The sequence below is a fragment of the Pecten maximus genome, chromosome 8 (genome assembly GCF_902652985.1).
Source record: "Pecten maximus chromosome 8, xPecMax1.1, whole genome shotgun sequence".
In the NCBI taxonomy this organism is placed as follows: domain Eukaryota; kingdom Metazoa; phylum Mollusca; class Bivalvia; order Pectinida; family Pectinidae; genus Pecten; species Pecten maximus.
Genome location: NC_047022.1, coordinates 37,416,137 through 37,434,245, shown reverse-complemented (window position 1 = coordinate 37,434,245; position 18,109 = coordinate 37,416,137). Strand labels below are relative to the sequence as shown.

Here is an 18,109-nt window from a genome sequence, read left to right as displayed (position 1 = left end):
ACTAGCCTCACTAAAGTCAGATATACATTAATGTAACATTGACTGGCCTCACTAAAGGACAGATATACATTAATGTAACATTGACTGGCCTCACTAAAGTCAGATATACATTAATGTAACATTGACTGGCCTCACTAAAGGACAGATATACATTAATGTAACATTGACTGGCCTCACTAAAGTCAGATATACATTAATGTAACATTGACTGGCCTCATTAAAGTCAGATATACATTAATGTAACATTGACTGGCCTCACTAAAGGACAGATATACATTAATGTAACATTGACTAACCTCACTAAAGGACAGATATACATATATGTAACATTGACTGGCCTCACTAAAGGAGAGATATACATTAATGTAACCTTGGTTGCCTCACAAAGAAAGCTATGGTAGAAATCAAACATACATAGTTGTCAGTTTGTCACATCTGTATGTTTTTTATCAACCTTGGCAGAGTTATAGGACCATGATACCTTTAAGTTTGTGAATTCTAGGTTCAAAGTCATCATTACTGTTTTCAAATATCCCTGGACAACATTCTAGTGGCTTCATTTTGTAGTAATTTGATCAAATCTCGCACACCATGAAGGACTTCTGTAAACATACTTGATTTGACGCACTCAACATTTAGTGTAAAATCAAACTAAAACTGATAAGAGGAATGATGAACTAGTGGACCAACAAATGTCCATAAACCGACAGTAAGCACAATTATAGTTTAGCACAATATTTCCAGTGCAAAAAATGCTAAAATAAGATTACCACGAAAATATGTATGTTTACAGTAGGTCCTATAATGTCTTGGTCAGCTGAGAGTTTCAGAATTGTTTATCAGTGAAAGTTATTAATCGAGATGTGATGCTGTGTTGCTTCGATATGGTAGCCACTCGATGAACATTTTTGGCACTAGAATGAAAATATGTGCAGACAATGAGTCCCACAGTGTAATTCGATTGATGGGGAAAACATCTTAATGGTGTAGTTCAAGTAACAGATAAATGTCAGAAGATAATGGCACCCATCAGATTGTTATACATTTGTAGTTAGTATAGTAACATGAAATAAAATAGCAATTCAAATTTTCATTATCATTTATTTCAAATAATTCAAACATAACTTGTTCATTAAGAATATAGAAGATATTAAAAATGAAAAAAAGAATTATTGAACATTGCAGATAAAAATATTGCATTAGAAATTTGTGATTTCAGAACAGTAACATAATTATATAAATATTAAAACATAAAAGCACTTAATAACAATATAGCAAAAAAAAAACAATGGAATTTCATTGCTAATGATATAGTATCACGGTTTAACAGTAGAACATCGTCTGTCAGAACTCCTGTCCTAGCTGTCCCCCATCTATACAGATTAACAGTAGAACATTGTCTGTCAGAAATCCTGTCCTAGCTGTCCCCCATCTATACAGATTAACAGTAGAACATCGTCTGTCAGAAATCCTGTCCTAGCTGTCCCCCATCTATACAGATTAACAGTAGAACATTGTCTGTCAGAAATCCTGTCCTAGCTGTCCCCCATCTATACAGATTAACAGTAGAACATTGTCTGTCAGAAATCCTGTCCTAGCTGTCCCCCATCTATACAGATTAACAGTAGAACATTGTCTGTCAGAACTCCTGTCCTAGCTGTCCCCCATCTATACAGATTAACAGTAGAACATTGTCTGTCAGAAATCCTGTCCTAGCTGTCCCCCATCTATACAGATTAACAGTAGAACATTGTCTGTCAGAAATCCTGTCCTAGCTGTCCCCCATCTATACAGATTAACAGTAGAACATTGTCTGTCAGAAATCCTGTCCTAGATGTCCTCCATCTATACAGATTAACAGTAGAACATTGTCTGTCAGAAATCCTGTCCTAGCTGTCCCCCATCTATACAGATTAACAGTAGAACATCGTCTGTCAGAAATCCTGTCCTAGCTGTCCCCCATCTATAAGGTGGCTTTATCTGAATAGTTACAATATTTTGTGTTATTCTGTATAATGTTCTGTATAATGATAGCAGAATCCTGTTAATGACCTAAAAATCACCATAATGTACCTGAATTGTTTCAATACAAACCAATAACAACTACAGTATCAAAACACACATCTCACAAAAAGGTCTGTGTCTAGTTTTGGGGATTCTCGACCAGTGTTTCCACAATTTGAAGTGCCAGTCTTCCACACTTCATGTGTTGACAACAGGTCGCTATCTTCATTGTAGAACCGATACTGGCCTCCTTTGTCTGTAGTCATTAGGGCAAGGTCACCCTTCACTTCAGGCCTGACCTTGAAATATTTCAATAAACGGTTTCATTAGTCAAAATTTGATGGAATTCCTGACGAAGCTCAGTGTTGTAGTGAATATCTCCCATTGGCTGGAAGTTGCTTGGTCGAACGTAAGTAAAACGTAAGGACACAGTCGTAGTGTTAGCACTGGATGTAAGGTTGGAACAGCTATTTGGAGGTAAAAGAATCATGGATGTTGACTGTCTCTTGTAACATGATATAGACTCTGGTGGCCCAGGGAAATGTTTCCTCACCCGAATATACTGGAATGGTGCTGTAGTAATCAGGACACTGAGGAACATGCCGTACGTTGGTGACGATAGAAGAGTAATATTTTTAAGATCCGTCAACATCATCCACTGGTTTTCTGCCATGTTTGGTATGTTAGGGAGCCTCATAAAGACACCAACACCTTGGAGGTAACGATTGGACACCTCCCTGTCGAGACCCGGACTGTCAAACTCAATGTGAGACTTCTGGAAGTTTATGGTGATAGAGAAGACTATGATCGATAGGATCAGATTGATGGCAAGCAGAAATACTATGCAAATCTTTAATGCTTTTCTCAACTTTTTTGCTTTTTTAATTTTATTTGTTTTTTTACATTTGTTTCTGAAAAAATGAATACCCATAATGCATAGCTTCACTGAAGCTTCAAATATAGCTGTTGAAGCCTTAGCTATCTGTATGACATTGGTCGCCTCTTCTCTACACAGGGCTATATGAAGGTTGATACCAATGAGAGGTAAGTCCTCAATCAGTAGTGTTGTAACAGCAAGAATATCCACTACAAGTTCCACTGTCTTACTCTTCTTGTTGTAGTTGAGGTAGTCTAGAGCGACTTCTAACACACACGTCACACTGGCTATCACACAGAACACTAACAATGTGACAATGTAAGGTTCGTAAGGACCGAACACCAAGCCGTCTTTGATTGACACCTCTCCAATGTAAAATGACCAATCAGTGATCAAATCAAAAATATTGACGAAGGTGGTGAACAGCAAAGCTGTCAGATGACAACAGCCATTGTGTGCCATTATGTTGTTTTCCAGTTGTAACAGAAATCTGAAAGAAAGACAAAATACTGTGTAGGAAATGGAACATACATGTAGATATAAAGATCTGCAAAATACTGTGTAGGAAATGGATCATACATGTAGATATAAAGATCTACAAAATACTGTGTAGGAAATGGAATATACATGTAGATATAAAGATCTGCAAAATACTGTGTAGGAAATGGAATGTACATATATAGATATAACGAAATACAAAATACTGTGTAGGAAATGGAACATACATGTATATGTACGTATATATTCATTGGGAGTCCTGATTTCCTCCTACAGTTAGACCTTTTGTGTACTTTTATCTCAGGGCCAGCAAGAGGGATTAGTATAAATTGTCTTTAGAGTGTTAATGTAAATGTAGCAATTATCTTAATGTAAATGTAGCAATTATCTGAAAAATGGATTTTTGATAATCTTACCATATGTAACTGAAATTTGTACACCTAACTAAGGTGTAAAAGCTGTCATATCTGACAAAATGTTAACATTACATATTTACTATAAAAATATGAATTTCCAGCAATACATATTTCATAATCATTACAAGTTTTAACAAAATATGTTCAATTAAATCAGTGAATGATTAACAATTAGGTTTGTACCCCTAAGTGGAATCCATTCATATTTCAAACATGTATCTATCTTTCAGGCAATATGATTTATATATGAAATGTGTATAGTTATCTTCCTGTTGTCTCCCTTTCAATCTGCTCTAAAAATCTCAGAAAACACTAAACTTTCAGTTTCACTTGGTCAGAATAGCTATCCCGGAGATATGATTTGGCTCAGTACTTTCGCAGTGCTTTGCTAAAACTTCATATCAGCTGTAGTATATGGAGTGAGAAGGAAAAACGTTACTCAGAATAAAGTTTGTGCTCTGCAGAAGAATATTTTATGCATATCATTCTGGATTAGGAAGACATTCTTTATGATTTTAGATTTAGGAGGAATGATTTTGGATTAAGGTGGAACAATTTTAGATTAAGGAGGAATGATTTTGGATTAAGGAGGAACGATTTTAGATTAAGGAGGAATGATTTTGGATTCAGGAGGAATGATTTTGGTCATTCTTCTTGTTTTCAGGTAAGATTTGCTGAAGGATGCATAAACCAAATCTAAAAAAAATTTCATTTGCAAGAGGATATTGAATTCATTGTTATGAAATTTTCTCTCACCCTTCACTTTCTATGGTAATTATTTATAATTATTTTGTTAGAGTCCATTAAAGCTATGTCTATTGAATTACTTTCCTACAGTTTGTATTTAATTATTTTTCATGTTGAGAATCCTTTCTAATACCTTAGGGAACGTAACAGGAGAGGATAAATGAACTCTAAATGGATACTTTAACCATTTGAGCAACCTAGCCACCAGCGTTTCGCCGAGCCCTACTTCAACAAAGTTTTTTACCCCTACAACACACAGTATACCCTATTACCACCTCAGATGCCATTTAAGTTGGTCACTAAATGTAACAAAAGAAAAATAATGAAATGACCAGACCGGAACTTGAACTTGGGACTTCTGAACTCTAGTTGGATGCTCTAAGCATTTGAGTTATTTGTACCTGGCCAACAGTGTTCAGCCTAAGTTCAGTCCGCTACAGTTACACAGGGCTCAAGGGACATAACTCTGGGTGTTTCTCAGTAGTGTAACATATAAAAGAATGAAATGCTTACCTTTATCTCGGTAAACAAGGTATTCATGCACCTGGATACAGTCCGGAGCTACTAGACCCAAACATTACACTGACCACACTATACAATTAATTGATTTGATAAATGTCATGATATTGTTCTGGAAATTCCAAGTTGCCAGTTATTTATAAAAGTGATGAACTTTTCTGAAATTCCAAGTTATTTATAGAAGTGATGAGCTCACACTAAAGTATCGTACTTATCGTTCAGGAAATTCCAAGTTACCAGGTATTTATAGAAGTGAAGAGCTTTTCTAAAGCAACATGTTTGTATCGTTCAGGAAATTCCAAGTTATTTATAGAAGTGATTTGGTTACCGTAAATATTCGGGTTATAGTACGCAGGTTTGTTTTTGAGGTTCGTTTTCAAAACAAAAAAAAAATGAACAATTTTTTTTTTCAATATTCAACTGAGCGGTAGATGAATTCTAAAGCATATGATGATAGGAATTTGTAACGTATGAAAGCTTATTTACCACATTTAATTGGAATCACCGATCAGATTTGACACATTGGATTGACAGGTTGTTTACATTATACCGCGACAGGCCTAGTCAGCTTGCAAATTGTAGCGGTCCCATCTCCGCTGTTGTACAAACAAAATAATTAATCCTACCCTCAATTACCTTGTGATTTTCATGCAGGTATGATCTCTTGTGGTATCTGTCCACGAACATACAAAGCTAATTAAGCTCAATTATAATACGATTGACTAGTAAGCTGACTGCTACGTAATGTAACACAGGCCGCCATTTTGTATACAGTACGGAAACAAGTCTGCTGTCGTCGTGGTGGTCACAACTTTTATATCAATGAATTAACATGTGTAATGGATAAATCTACAGTGCAGACGATAAATAAGAGTACCCCGGTAGTTTTCACAGTCAGATCGTATTTTATATGGCCAGTGACTGCCGCACGAGATCAAGGCATTAGTGTTACCCTGGCCTAATTGCACATGCGTGCTGTTACAGCTTCCGTAAATAAACAAGTTGAACGTTATCAGTTTCTGGCAGTACTCTGTTATTAATTTAGAAGTATGAAATAACGAAGTACTGCGACTTCATTTCAAGTTTTGTTTGATGTTAATTGAGATGTTATACATCGTTTTGGACCTGAATACGAGAACATGCTCAAGTGAGATCGTATGTGTACGGAGCGTGTGGCTCACGATCGACTTAGGGCAAATTTGTTGCAAATAAACTGGTTCAGGTTTGGGTTTATGGTTTAAACCTGGTTTTCAAAACGGTTTGTAAACTAAAACTGGTTTGCTCTTGAGAAACAAATGCGAAATTCTAGTTTTCAATATGGTGTCTTTGGGAGAAAAAGCTTCAGAGCAGTATTTGAAACGTTAATACCTCCTGAACGCACAAAAATCCCCCGAATCCCAAATTATGTTGAAGACATACTTCCACAATGCAATGACAGGGAAACGCATGCAGTTCTAGCAGACTTTCTTTCAAACACAAGGGAAAACTGTCATACTAATGGGAAAACAATTATTAATATTTATAATTTATATTTTATTTGTCCAGTCAAATGGCACTACAAGCCATAGCTGGCAAGTTTGGAGCACGTAACGCACTTCAAGAGCACATTCTGCATGTGTGTTGACAACATTCGCCATCTTGTTTTCAGAAACGAAACCTTCCAAACCACAACCGGTGGTGGTTTGAATGGTTTAATAAACTAGTTTAGGTTTATCAGAAACAAATGAATGAACCGGTTTCAGTTTAAATGTGGTTTGAAACTGGTTTACTCAACAAATGGAAAGTTTACAGAACCGGTTCGAAACTAAAACTGGTTTTAGGAGAACAAATTCGCCCTTAGATATCCACATAATTGCTGATAAATACACAATTTCAAGGAATTAAACATCAAGATAACTATTCATTTCTTTGATTATTTGTTAACTATTACTTTCTTAATGCTTTATATATGTTATATATATATATAAGTATTAAATCAATCCTGCTTTGGAAGGAAACGATCGCAAATCTCCGTCAAATCACATTCATTCTGACTGGGGAAAAGGCTTGTACTTGCGTATAGTGCGCAGTGGTCTTTTTCACTTGTCAATTTTTGAAAAAAAAGTGCGCACTATACGCGAATATTTACGGTACTCTAAAGTACAAAACTATACTTGTTGGAATTTCCATTGAGGATATAGGGTGTATTAAAAATATCTAATCTCGGGAAAAGACATTTATAAATTGTAGATGTCCTGTGACAAACTCCCATTTAAAACATCATTTCTGTTAGACCACACGTGTCTGCTTCTGGTTAGTATTAATAGAAAAAGTACTAGATCCTACTCATACTATTTCAACAAGATGTAACACTTGCAGATCTACGATGCATTGACTGTGGAATGTAAGTAGACTTGATTGGTCGACAATTACAGTTAGTATTGTTTGTAGAGTTGTCGACCAATCAGATATTGCCCCCTGTATACCACTCAAAAATATACAGACTACTTCTGTTCCACAGTCGATGCATCGTCGGCTATCATGATTGCTTTGGATCTATCTTCTCATCTTTAAATAATTGTCATATGACAAAAGAATAAAATGCAGTTATATTTAAGGATTCTAAACCAAGGTACATTACTGAAGTTTACTTGCATTTGATACTTAAATCGGATTGAACTTAAATTCAAAGTAAATCGAAGCTCACTCCCACTTTCGGTGTTTCGAGTGTTACACCTTGTTGATATAGTATGAGTAGGTTCTGATATTTTTTTTCTATTAATACTTACCAGAAGCCAGACGCCTGTGGTTAGACTAATTCGGTTTTAAATACTATTAGTAAGATAATCTGATTACTGACCATTCATTTCTTTATCTTGGGTCCAAATTTGGGAATTGCTATCCCGAATCAGCTGATGCTGGCTGGGATGGGATCTCATTAGTGGGCAATTAATTGATAATATGCCGTAATAAATGTTGGTAGTTTGATAAGATGGCCAAAGCAGGCTGAGCTTATGCTATATGGCAATGATTGTCATCCATCATAAATTAACTTTAAATCACTACTAGTCCTGAACAGCTGAATAGAATTTGGCCAAATTTGATCTGGAGTTGATATTAAAACCAAATGGTCTGGCCTTTCTAGTGGGAGAGGGATCATAATAGACAGAAATAAAGGTTGATCTAAACATCCTTGTGAGGATAAAGAGATTTTTTTCTAAATTGGTCTGGAATTGGGTGATTTAAAGACTCGGTGTGGTATTAATTTGAGGGTCTGGTTCCCTTTGGGACAAAGATGGGTCCAAATAGCAGAAACATTTTGAGTCTAAAACTGCTCTTCCCTACAAATATAAAGATACTGATCAGATTTAGTCAGAAGTATTATTGGGTGAAGGAGATTCACTTTTAGCTCACCTAGTCTGAAGGACTGTCATCCATCTATCGTCTGTTGTCTGTTGTCTGTCATCTGTTGTCTGTCATCTGTTGTCTGTTGTCTGTCATCTGTTGTCTGTTGTCTGTCATCTGTTGTCTGTCATCTGTCGTCTGTTGTCTGTCATCTGTTGTCTGTCATCTGTTGTCTGTCATGTGTTGTCCATCTGTCAACTTTTCCTAAAAAATGTTACAAGTCATGAAAACCTCAGTGGATTTTACCAAATGTCGTCTGAGTATCCTTGGGTGAAGAGGGAACCGATTGTGTATAAAAAGTAGATCAGAATTAAACAAAAAGTCAACTGACTACAAGTTCAAAGGTCAATGTCAAGTTTGAAATGTAAAATTTTCACTGATGATCATTTTATTATCATGACATATTTACAAAGAAAATATGGTTAAAATTATAATTATTACATTACATGTATTAATTGGTTGAGGTTAAACAAGTCATTAACTGACTGAGAATGAATGTCACTGCTGGATAAAAGGTCAAGGTTATTTGTGTCTAAGGGTCAGGACAAAGTGAATTTCTGACAATGACCTTAGCTGATATAAAACAAATCATACCTTTCTTATGAGTATTATACTGGTATTTCTATTTCCATTAGCCAAGCAAATATAGAGGTGGAAGGAAACGAGAGTCACATTACAGTAAAGTGCAAATGTCAAATTTGATCAAATCTCACACACCATGAAGGACTTCTGTAAACATACTTGATTTGATGCATTCAACATTTAGTGTAAAATCAAACTAAAACTGATAAGAGGAATGATGAACTAGTGGACCAACAGATGTCCATAAACCGAAGTAAGCACAATTATAGTTTAGCACAATATTTCCAGTGCAAAAAATGCTAAAATAAGATTACCACGAAAATATGTATGTTTACAGTAGGTCCTATAATGTCTTGGTCAGCTGAGAGTTTCAGAATTGTTTATCGGTGAAAGTTATGAATCGAGATGTGATGCTGTGTTGCTTCGATATGGTAGCCACTCAATGAACATTTTTTGCACTAGAATGAAAATATGTGCAGACAATGAGTCCCACAGTGTAATTCGATTGATGGGGAAAACATCTTAATGATGTAGTTCAAGTAACAGATAAATGTCAGAAGATAATGGCACCCATCAGATTGTTATACATTTGTAGTTAGTATAGTAACATGAAATAAAATAGCAATTCAAATTTTCATTATCATTTATTTCAAATAATTCAAACATAACTTGTTCATTAAGAATATAGAAGATATTAAAAATGAAAAAAAGAATTATTGGCATATTGCAGATAAAAATATTGCATTAGAAATTTGTAATTTCAGAGAAGTAACATAATTATATAAATATTAAAACATAAAAGCACTTAATAACAATATAGCAAAAAAAAAAACCAATGGAATTTGATTGCTAATGATATAGTATCACGGTTTAACAGTAGAACATTGTCTGTCAGAAATCCTGTCCTAGCTGTCCCCCATCTATACAGATTAACAGTAGAACATTGTCTGTCAGAACTCCTGTCCTAGCTGTCCCCCATCTATACAGATTAACAGTAGAACATTGTCTGTCAGAACTCCTGTCCTAGCTAGCTGTCCTCCATCTATACAGATTAACAGTAGAACATCGTCTGTCAGAAATCCTGTCCTAGCTGTCCCCTATCTATACAGATTAACAGTAGAACATTGTCTGTCAGAACTCCTGTCCTAGATGTCCTCCATCTATACAGATTAACAGTAGAACATTGTCTGTCAGAAATCCTGTCCTAGCTGTCCCCCATCTATACAGATTAACAGTAGAACATCGTCTGTCAGAACTCCTGTCCTAGCTGTCCCCCCTCTATACAGATTAACAGTAGAACATTGTCTGTCAGAAATCCTGTCCTAGATGTCCTCCATCTATACAGATTAACAGTAGAACATTGTCTGTCAGAACTCCTGTCCTAGCTGTCCCCCATCTATACAGATTAACAGTAGAACATTGTCTGTCAGAAATCCTGTCCTAGCTGTCCCCCATCTATACAGATTAACAGTAGAACATTGTCTGTCAGAAATCCTGTCCTAGCTGTCCCCCATCTATACAGATTAACAGTAGAACATCGTCTGTCAGAACTCCTGTCCTAGCTGTCCCCCATCTATACAGATTAACAGTAGAACATCGTCTGTCAGAAATCCTGTCCTAGCTGTCCCCCATCTATACAGATTAACAGTAGAACATCGTCTGTCAGAAATCCTGTCCTAGCTGTCCCTCATCTATACAGATTAACAGTAGAACATCGTCTGTCAGAAATCCTGTCCTAGCTGTCCCCCATCTATACAGATTAACAGTAGAACATCGTCTGTCAGAACTCCTGTCCTAGCTGTCCCCCATCTATACAGATTAACAGTAGAACATTGTCAGTCAGAAATCCTGTCCTAGCTGTCCCCCATCTATACAGATTAACAGTAGAACATTGTCTGTCAGAAATCCTGTCCTAGCTGTCCCCCATCTATACAGATTAACAGTAGAACATTGTCAGTCAGAACTCCTGTCCTAGCTGTCCCCCATCTATACAGATTAACAGTAGAACATCGTCTGTCAGAAATCCTGTCCTAGATGTCCCCCATCTATACAGATTAACAGTAGAACATCGTCTGTCAGAAATCCTGTCCTAGATGTCCTCCATCTATACAGATTAACAGTAGAACATTGTCTGTCAGAAATCCTGTCCTAGCTGTCCCCCATCTATACAGATTAACAGTAGAACATTGTCTGTCAGAAATCCTGTCCTAGATGTCCTCCATCTATACAGATTAACAGTAGAACATTGTCTGTCAGAAATCCTGTCCTAGCTGTCCCCCATCTATACAGATTAACAGTAGAACATTGTCTGTCAGAACTCCTGTCCTAGCTGTCCCCCATCTATACAGATTAACAGTAGAACATTGTCTGTCAGAACTCCTGTCCTAGCTAGCTGTCCTCCATCTATACAGATTAACAGTAGAACATCGTCTGTCAGAAATCCTGTCCTAGCTGTCCCCTATCTATACAGATTAACAGTAGAACATTGTCTGTCAGAACTCCTGTCCTAGATGTCCTCCATCTATACAGATTAACAGTAGAACATTGTCTGTCAGAAATCCTGTCCTAGCTGTCCCCCATCTATACAGATTAACAGTAGAACATCGTCTGTCAGAACTCCTGTCCTAGCTGTCCCCCCTCTATACAGATTAACAGTAGAACATTGTCTGTCAGAAATCCTGTCCTAGATGTCTCCATCTATACAGATTAACAGTAGAACATTGTCTGTCAGAACTCCTGTCCTAGCTGTCCCCCATCTATACAGATTAACAGTAGAACATTGTCTGTCAGAAATCCTGTCCTAGCTGTCCCCCATCTATACAGATTAACAGTAGAACATTGTCTGTCAGAAATCCTGTCCTAGCTGTCCCCCATCTATACAGATTAACAGTAGAACATCGTCTGTCAGAACTCCTGTCCTAGCTGTCCCCCATCTATACAGATTAACAGTAGAACATCGTCTGTCAGAAATCCTGTCCTAGCTGTCCCCCATCTATACAGATTAACAGTAGAACATCGTCTGTCAGAAATCCTGTCCTAGCTGTCCCCCATCTATACAGATTAACAGTAGAACATCGTCTGTCAGAAATCCTGTCCTAGCTGTCCCCCATCTATACAGATTAACAGTAGAACATCGTCTGTCAGAACTCCTGTCCTAGCTGTCCCCCATCTATACAGATTAACAGTAGAACATTGTCAGTCAGAAATCCTGTCCTAGCTGTCCCCCATCTATACAGATTAACAGTAGAACATTGTCTGTCAGAAATCCTGTCCTAGCTGTCCCCCATCTATACAGATTAACAGTAGAACATTGTCAGTCAGAACTCCTGTCCTAGCTGTCCCCCATCTATACAGATTAACAGTAGAACATCGTCTGTCAGAAATCCTGTCCTAGATGTCCCCCATCTATACAGATTAACAGTAGAACATCGTCTGTCAGAAATCCTGTCCTAGATGTCCTCCATCTATACAGATTAACAGTAGAACATTGTCTGTCAGAAATCCTGTCCTAGCTGTCCCCCATCTATACAGATTAACAGTAGAACATTGTCTGTCAGAAATCCTGTCCTAGATGTCCTCCATCTATACAGATTAACAGTAGAACATTGTCTGTCAGAAATCCTGTCCTAGCTGTCCCCCATCTATACAGATTAACAGTAGAACATTGTCTGTCAGAACTCCTGTCCTAGCTGTCCCCCATCTATACAGATTAACAGTAGAACATTGTCTGTCAGAAATCCTGTCCTAGCTGTCCCCTATCTATACAGATTAACAGTAGAACATTGTCTGTCAGAAATCCTGTCCTAGCTGTCCCCCATCTATACAGATTAACAGTAGAACATCGTCTGTCAGAAATCCTGTCCTAGCTGTCCCCCATCTATACAGATTAACAGTAGAACATTGTCTGTCAGAACTCCTGTCCTAGCTGTCCCCCATCTATAAGGTGGCTTTATCTGAATAGTTACAATATTTTGTGTTATTCTGTATAATGTTCTGTATAATGATTGCAGAATCCTGTTAATGACCTAAAAATCACCATAATGTACCTGAATTGTTTCAATACAAACCAATAACAACTACAGTATCAAAACACACATCTCACAAAAAGGTCTGTGTCTAGTTTGGGGGATTCTCGACCAGTGTTTCCACAATTTAAAGTGCCAGTCGTCCACACTTCATGTGTTGACAACAGGTCGCTATCTTCATTGTAGAACCGATACTGGCCTCCTTTGTCTGTAGTCGTCAGGGCAAGGTCACCCTTCACTTCAGGCCTGACCTTGAAATATTTCAATAAAACGGTTTCATTAGTCAAAATTTGATGGAATTCCTGACGAAGCTCAGTGTTGTAGTGAATATCTCCCATTGGCTGGAAGTTGCTTGGTCGAATGTAAGTAAAACGTAAGGACACAGTCGTAGTGTTAGCACTGGATGTAAGGTTGGAACAGCTATTTGGAGGACAAAGAATCATGGATGTTGACTGTCTCTTGTAACATGATATAGACTCTGGTGGCCCAGGGAAATGTTTCCTCACCCGAATATACTGGGATGGTGCTGTAGTAATCAGGACACTGAGAAACATGCCGTACGTTGGTGACGATAGAAGAGTAATATTTTTAAGATCTGTCAACATCATCCACTGGTTTTCTGCCATGTTTGGTATGTTAGGGAGCCTCATAAAGACACCAACACCTTGGAGGTAACGATTGGACACCTCCGTGTCTAGACCCGGACTGTCAAACTCAATGTGAGACTTCTGGAAGTTTATGGTGATAGAGAAGACTATGATCGATAGGATCAGATTGATGGCAAGCAGAAATACTATGCAAATCTTTAATGCTTTTCTCAACTTTTTTGCTTTTTTAATTTTATTTGTTTTTTTACATTTGTTTCTCAAAAAATGAATACCCATAATGCATAGCTTCACTAAAGCTTCAAATATAGCTGTTGAAGCCTTAGCTATCTGTATGACATTGGTCGCCTCTTCTCTACACAGGGCTATATGAAGGTTGATACCAATGAGAGGTAAGTCCTCAATCAGTAGTGTTGTAACAGCAAGAATATCCACTACAAGTTCCACTGTCTTACTCTTCTTGTTGTAGTTGAGGTAGTCTAGAGCGACTTCTAACACACACGTCACACTGGCTATCACACAGAACACTAACATAGTGGTGACAATGTTAGGTTCGTAAGGACCGAACACCAAGCCGTCTTTGATTGACACCTCTCCAATGTAAAATGACCAATCAGTGATCAAATCAAAAATATTGACGAAGGTGGTGAACAGCAAAGCTGTCAGATGACAACAGCCATTGTGTGCCATTATGTTGTTTTCCAGTTGTAACAGAAATCTGAAAGAAAGACAAAATACTGTGTAGGAAATGGAACATACATGTAGATATAAAGATCTACAAAATACTGTGTAGGAAATGGAATGTACATGTAGATATAAAGATCTACAAAATACTGTCTAGGAAATGGAATATACATGTACATATAAAGATCTACAAAATACTGTGTAGGAAATGGAACATACATGTACATATAAAGATCTACAAAATACTGTGTAGGAAATGGAACATACATGTAGATATAAAGATCTACAAAATACTGTCTAGGAAATGGAACATACATGTACATATAAAGATCTACAAAATACTGTGTAGGAAATGGAACATACATGTAGATATAAAGATCTACAAAATACTGTGTAGGAAATGGAACATACATGTAGATATAAAGATCTACAAAATACTGTCTAGGAAATGGAACATACATGTACATATAAAGATCTACAAAATACTGTGTAGGAAATGGAACATACATGTAGATATAAAGATCTACAAAATACTGTGTAGGAAATGGAACATACATGTAGATATAAAGATCTACAAAATACTGTGTAGGAAATGGAATGTACATATATAGATATAACGAAATAGAAAATACTGTGTAGGAAATGGAACATACATGTACATGTATATGTATATATTCATTGGGAGTCCTGATTTCCTCCCACAGTAAGACCTTTTGTGTACTTTTATCTCAGGGCCAGCAAGAGGGATTAGTATAAATTGTCTTTAGAGTGTTAATGTAAATGTAGCAATTATCTGAATGTTAATGTAGCAATTATCTGAAAAATGGATTTTTGATAATCTTACCATATGTAACTGAAATTTGTACACCTAACTAAGGTGTAAAAGCTGTCATATCTGACAAAATGTTAACATTACATATTTGCTATAAAAATATGAATTTCCAGCAATACATATTTCATAATCATTACAAGTTTTAACAAAATATGTTCAATTAAATCAGTGAATGATTAACAGTTAGGTTTGTACCCCTAAGTGGAATCCATTCATATTTCAAACATGTATCTATCTTTCAGGCAATATGATTTATATATGAAATGTGTATAGTTATCTTCCTGTTGTCTCCCTTTCAATCTGCTCTAAAAATCTCAGAAAACACTAAACTTTCAGTTTCACTTGGTCAGAATAGCTATCCTGGAGATATGATTTGGCTCAGTACTTTCACAGTGCTTTGCTAAAACTTCATATCAGCTGTAGTATATGGAGTGAGAAGGAAAAACGTTACTCAGAATAAAGTTTGTGCTCTGCAGAGGAATATGTTATGCATATCATTCTGGATTAGGAAGACATTCTTTATGATTTTAGATTTAGGAGGAATGATTTTGGATTAAGGTGGAACAATTTTAGATTAAGGAGGAATGATTTTGGATTAAGGAGGAATGATTTTGGATTAAGGAGGAATGATTTTGGATTAAGGAGGAACGATTTTAGATTAAGGAGGAATGATTTTGGATTCAGGAGGAATGATTTTGGCCATTATTCTTGTTTTCAGGTAAGTTTTGCTGAAGGATGCATAAACCAAATCTAAAAAAAATTTCATTTGTAAGAGGATATTGAATTCATTGTTATGAAATTTTCTCTCACCCTTCACTTTCTATGGTAATTATTTATAATTATTTTGTTAGAGTCCATTAAAGCTATGTCTATTGAATTACTTTCCTACAGTTTGTATTTAATTATTTTTCATGTTGAGAATCCTTTCTTAATACCTTAGGGAACGTAACAGGAGAGGATAAATGAACTCTAAATGGATACTTTAACCATTTGAGCAACCTAGCCACCAGCGTTTCGCCGAGCCCTACTTCAACAAAGTTTTTTACCCCTACAACACACAGTATACCCTATTACCACCTCAGATGCCATTTAGTTGGTCACTAAATGTAACAAAAGAAAAATAATGAAATGACCAGACCGGAACTTGAACTTGGGACTTCTGAACTCTAGTTGGATGCTCTAAGCATTTGAGCTATTTGTACCTGGCCAACAGTGTTCAGCCTAAGTTCAGTCCGCTACAGTTACACAGGGCTCAAGACATAACTCTGGGTGTTTCTCAGTAGTGTAACATATAAAAGAATGAAATGCTTACCTTTATCTCGGTAAACAAGGTATTCATGCACCTGGATACAGTCCGGAGCTACTAGACCCAAACATTACACTGACCACACTATACAATTACATCTTATTATAGTAGTCAAGAAACTGAAACTGAAAATATTTACATGTGATTTCCTAGTTATCAATTGATTTGATAAATGTCATGATATTGTTCTGGAAATTCCAAGTTGCCAGTTATTTATAAAAGTGATGAACTTTTCTGAAATTCCAAGTTATTTATAGAAGTGATGAGCTCACACTAAAGCATCGTACTTATCGTTCAGGAAATTCCAAGTTACCAGGTATTTATAGAAGTGAAGAGCTTTTCTAAAGCAACATGTTTGTATCGTTCAGGAAATTCCAAGTTATTTATAGAAGTGATTTGGTTAGGTACTCTAAAGTACAAAACTATACTTGTTGGAATTTCCATTGAGGATATAGGGTGTATTAAAAATATCTAATCTCAGGAAAAGACATTTATAAATTGTAGATGTCCTCTGACAAACTCCCATTTAAAACATCATTTCTGTTAGACCACACGTGTCTGCTTCTGGTTAGTATTAATAGAAAAAATACTAGATCCTACTCATACTATTTCAACAAGATGTAACACTTGCAGATCTACGATGCATTGACTGTGGAATGTAAGTAGACTTGATTGGTCGACAATTACAGTTAGTATTGTTTGTAGAGTTGTCGACCAATCAGATATTGCCCCCTGTATACCACTCAAAAATATACAGACTACTTCTGTTCCACAGTCGATGCATCGTCGGCTATCACGATTGCTTTGGATCTATCTTCTCATCTTTAAATAATTGTCATATGACAAAAGAATAAAATGCAGTTATATTTAAAGATTCTAAACCAAGGTACATTACTGAAGTTTACTTGCATTTGATACTTAAATCGGATTGAACTTAAATTCAAAGTAAATCGAAGCTCACTCCCACTTTCGGTGTTTCGAGTGTTACACCTTGTTGATATAGTATGAGTAGGTTCTGATATTTTTTTCTATTAATACTTACCAGAAGCCAGACGCCTGTGGTTAGACTAATTCGGTTTTAAATACTATTAGTAAGATAATCTGATTACTGACCATTCATTTCTTTATCTTGGGTCCAAATTTGGGAATTGCTATCCCGAATCAGCTGATGCTGGCTGGGATGGGATCTCATTAGTGGGCAATTAATTGATAATATGCCGTAATAAATGTTGGTAGTTTGATAAGATGGCCAAAGCAGGCTGAGCTTATGCTATATGGCAATGATTGTCATCCATCATAAATTAACTTTAAATCACTACTAGTCCTGAACAGCTGAATAGAATTTGGCCAAATTTGATCTGGAGTTGATATTAAAACCAAATGGTCTGGCCTTTCTAGAGGGAGAGGGATCATAATAGACAGAAATAAAGGTTAATCTAAACATCCTTGTGAGGATAAAGAGATTTTTTTCTAAATTGGTCTGGAATTGGGTGATTTAAAGACTCGGTGTGGTATTAATTTGAGGGTCTGGTTCCCTTTGGGACAAAGATGGGTCCAAATAGCAGAAACATTTTGAGTCTAAAACTGCTCTTCCCTACAAATATAAAGATACTGATCAGATTTAGTCAGA

The 18,109-nt window shown here is 36.4% G+C and overlaps 3 protein-coding genes across 4 annotated transcripts in view; 1 reads left to right on the top strand and 2 right to left on the bottom strand.

The window, feature by feature from the left end:
• LOC117333402 (notchless protein homolog 1-like) overlaps positions 1 to 18,109 on the top strand; it is a 123,681-nt gene that overhangs the window by 22,933 nt on the left and 82,639 nt on the right. The window lies entirely within an intron of this gene.
• On the bottom strand, positions 1,082 to 5,842 carry LOC117333406. Of its 2 annotated transcripts, none has more exons than XM_033892694.1 (2): positions 5,698 to 5,842; positions 1,082 to 3,371 (listed from the first exon to the last, which is right to left on the bottom strand). In XM_033892694.1, the coding sequence occupies exons 1-2, from the start codon at positions 5,709 to 5,711 to the stop codon at positions 2,315 to 2,317; spliced, it is 1,071 nt and encodes a 356-aa protein (XP_033748585.1). In that variant the 5' UTR covers positions 5,712 to 5,842; the 3' UTR covers positions 1,082 to 2,314. The 2 variants fall into 2 exon arrangements, with proteins under 2 accessions (XP_033748585.1, XP_033748586.1); XM_033892695.1 differs by lacking the exon at positions 5,698 to 5,842 and adding an exon at positions 5,056 to 5,423.
• LOC117333405 lies at positions 12,787 to 16,622 on the bottom strand. The gene is made up of 2 exons (XM_033892693.1): positions 16,486 to 16,622; positions 12,787 to 14,375 (listed from the first exon to the last, which is right to left on the bottom strand). The coding sequence occupies exon 2, from the start codon at positions 14,345 to 14,347 to the stop codon at positions 13,112 to 13,114; it is 1,236 nt and encodes a 411-aa protein (XP_033748584.1). The 5' UTR covers positions 14,348 to 14,375; positions 16,486 to 16,622; the 3' UTR covers positions 12,787 to 13,111.

What these genes read in the sequence shown, in the direction of transcription:
- LOC117333405 (XM_033892693.1), bottom strand. Translation starts at nt 14,347, where the DNA reads ATGGCACACAATGGCTGTTGTCATCTGACAGCTTTGCTGTTCACCACC.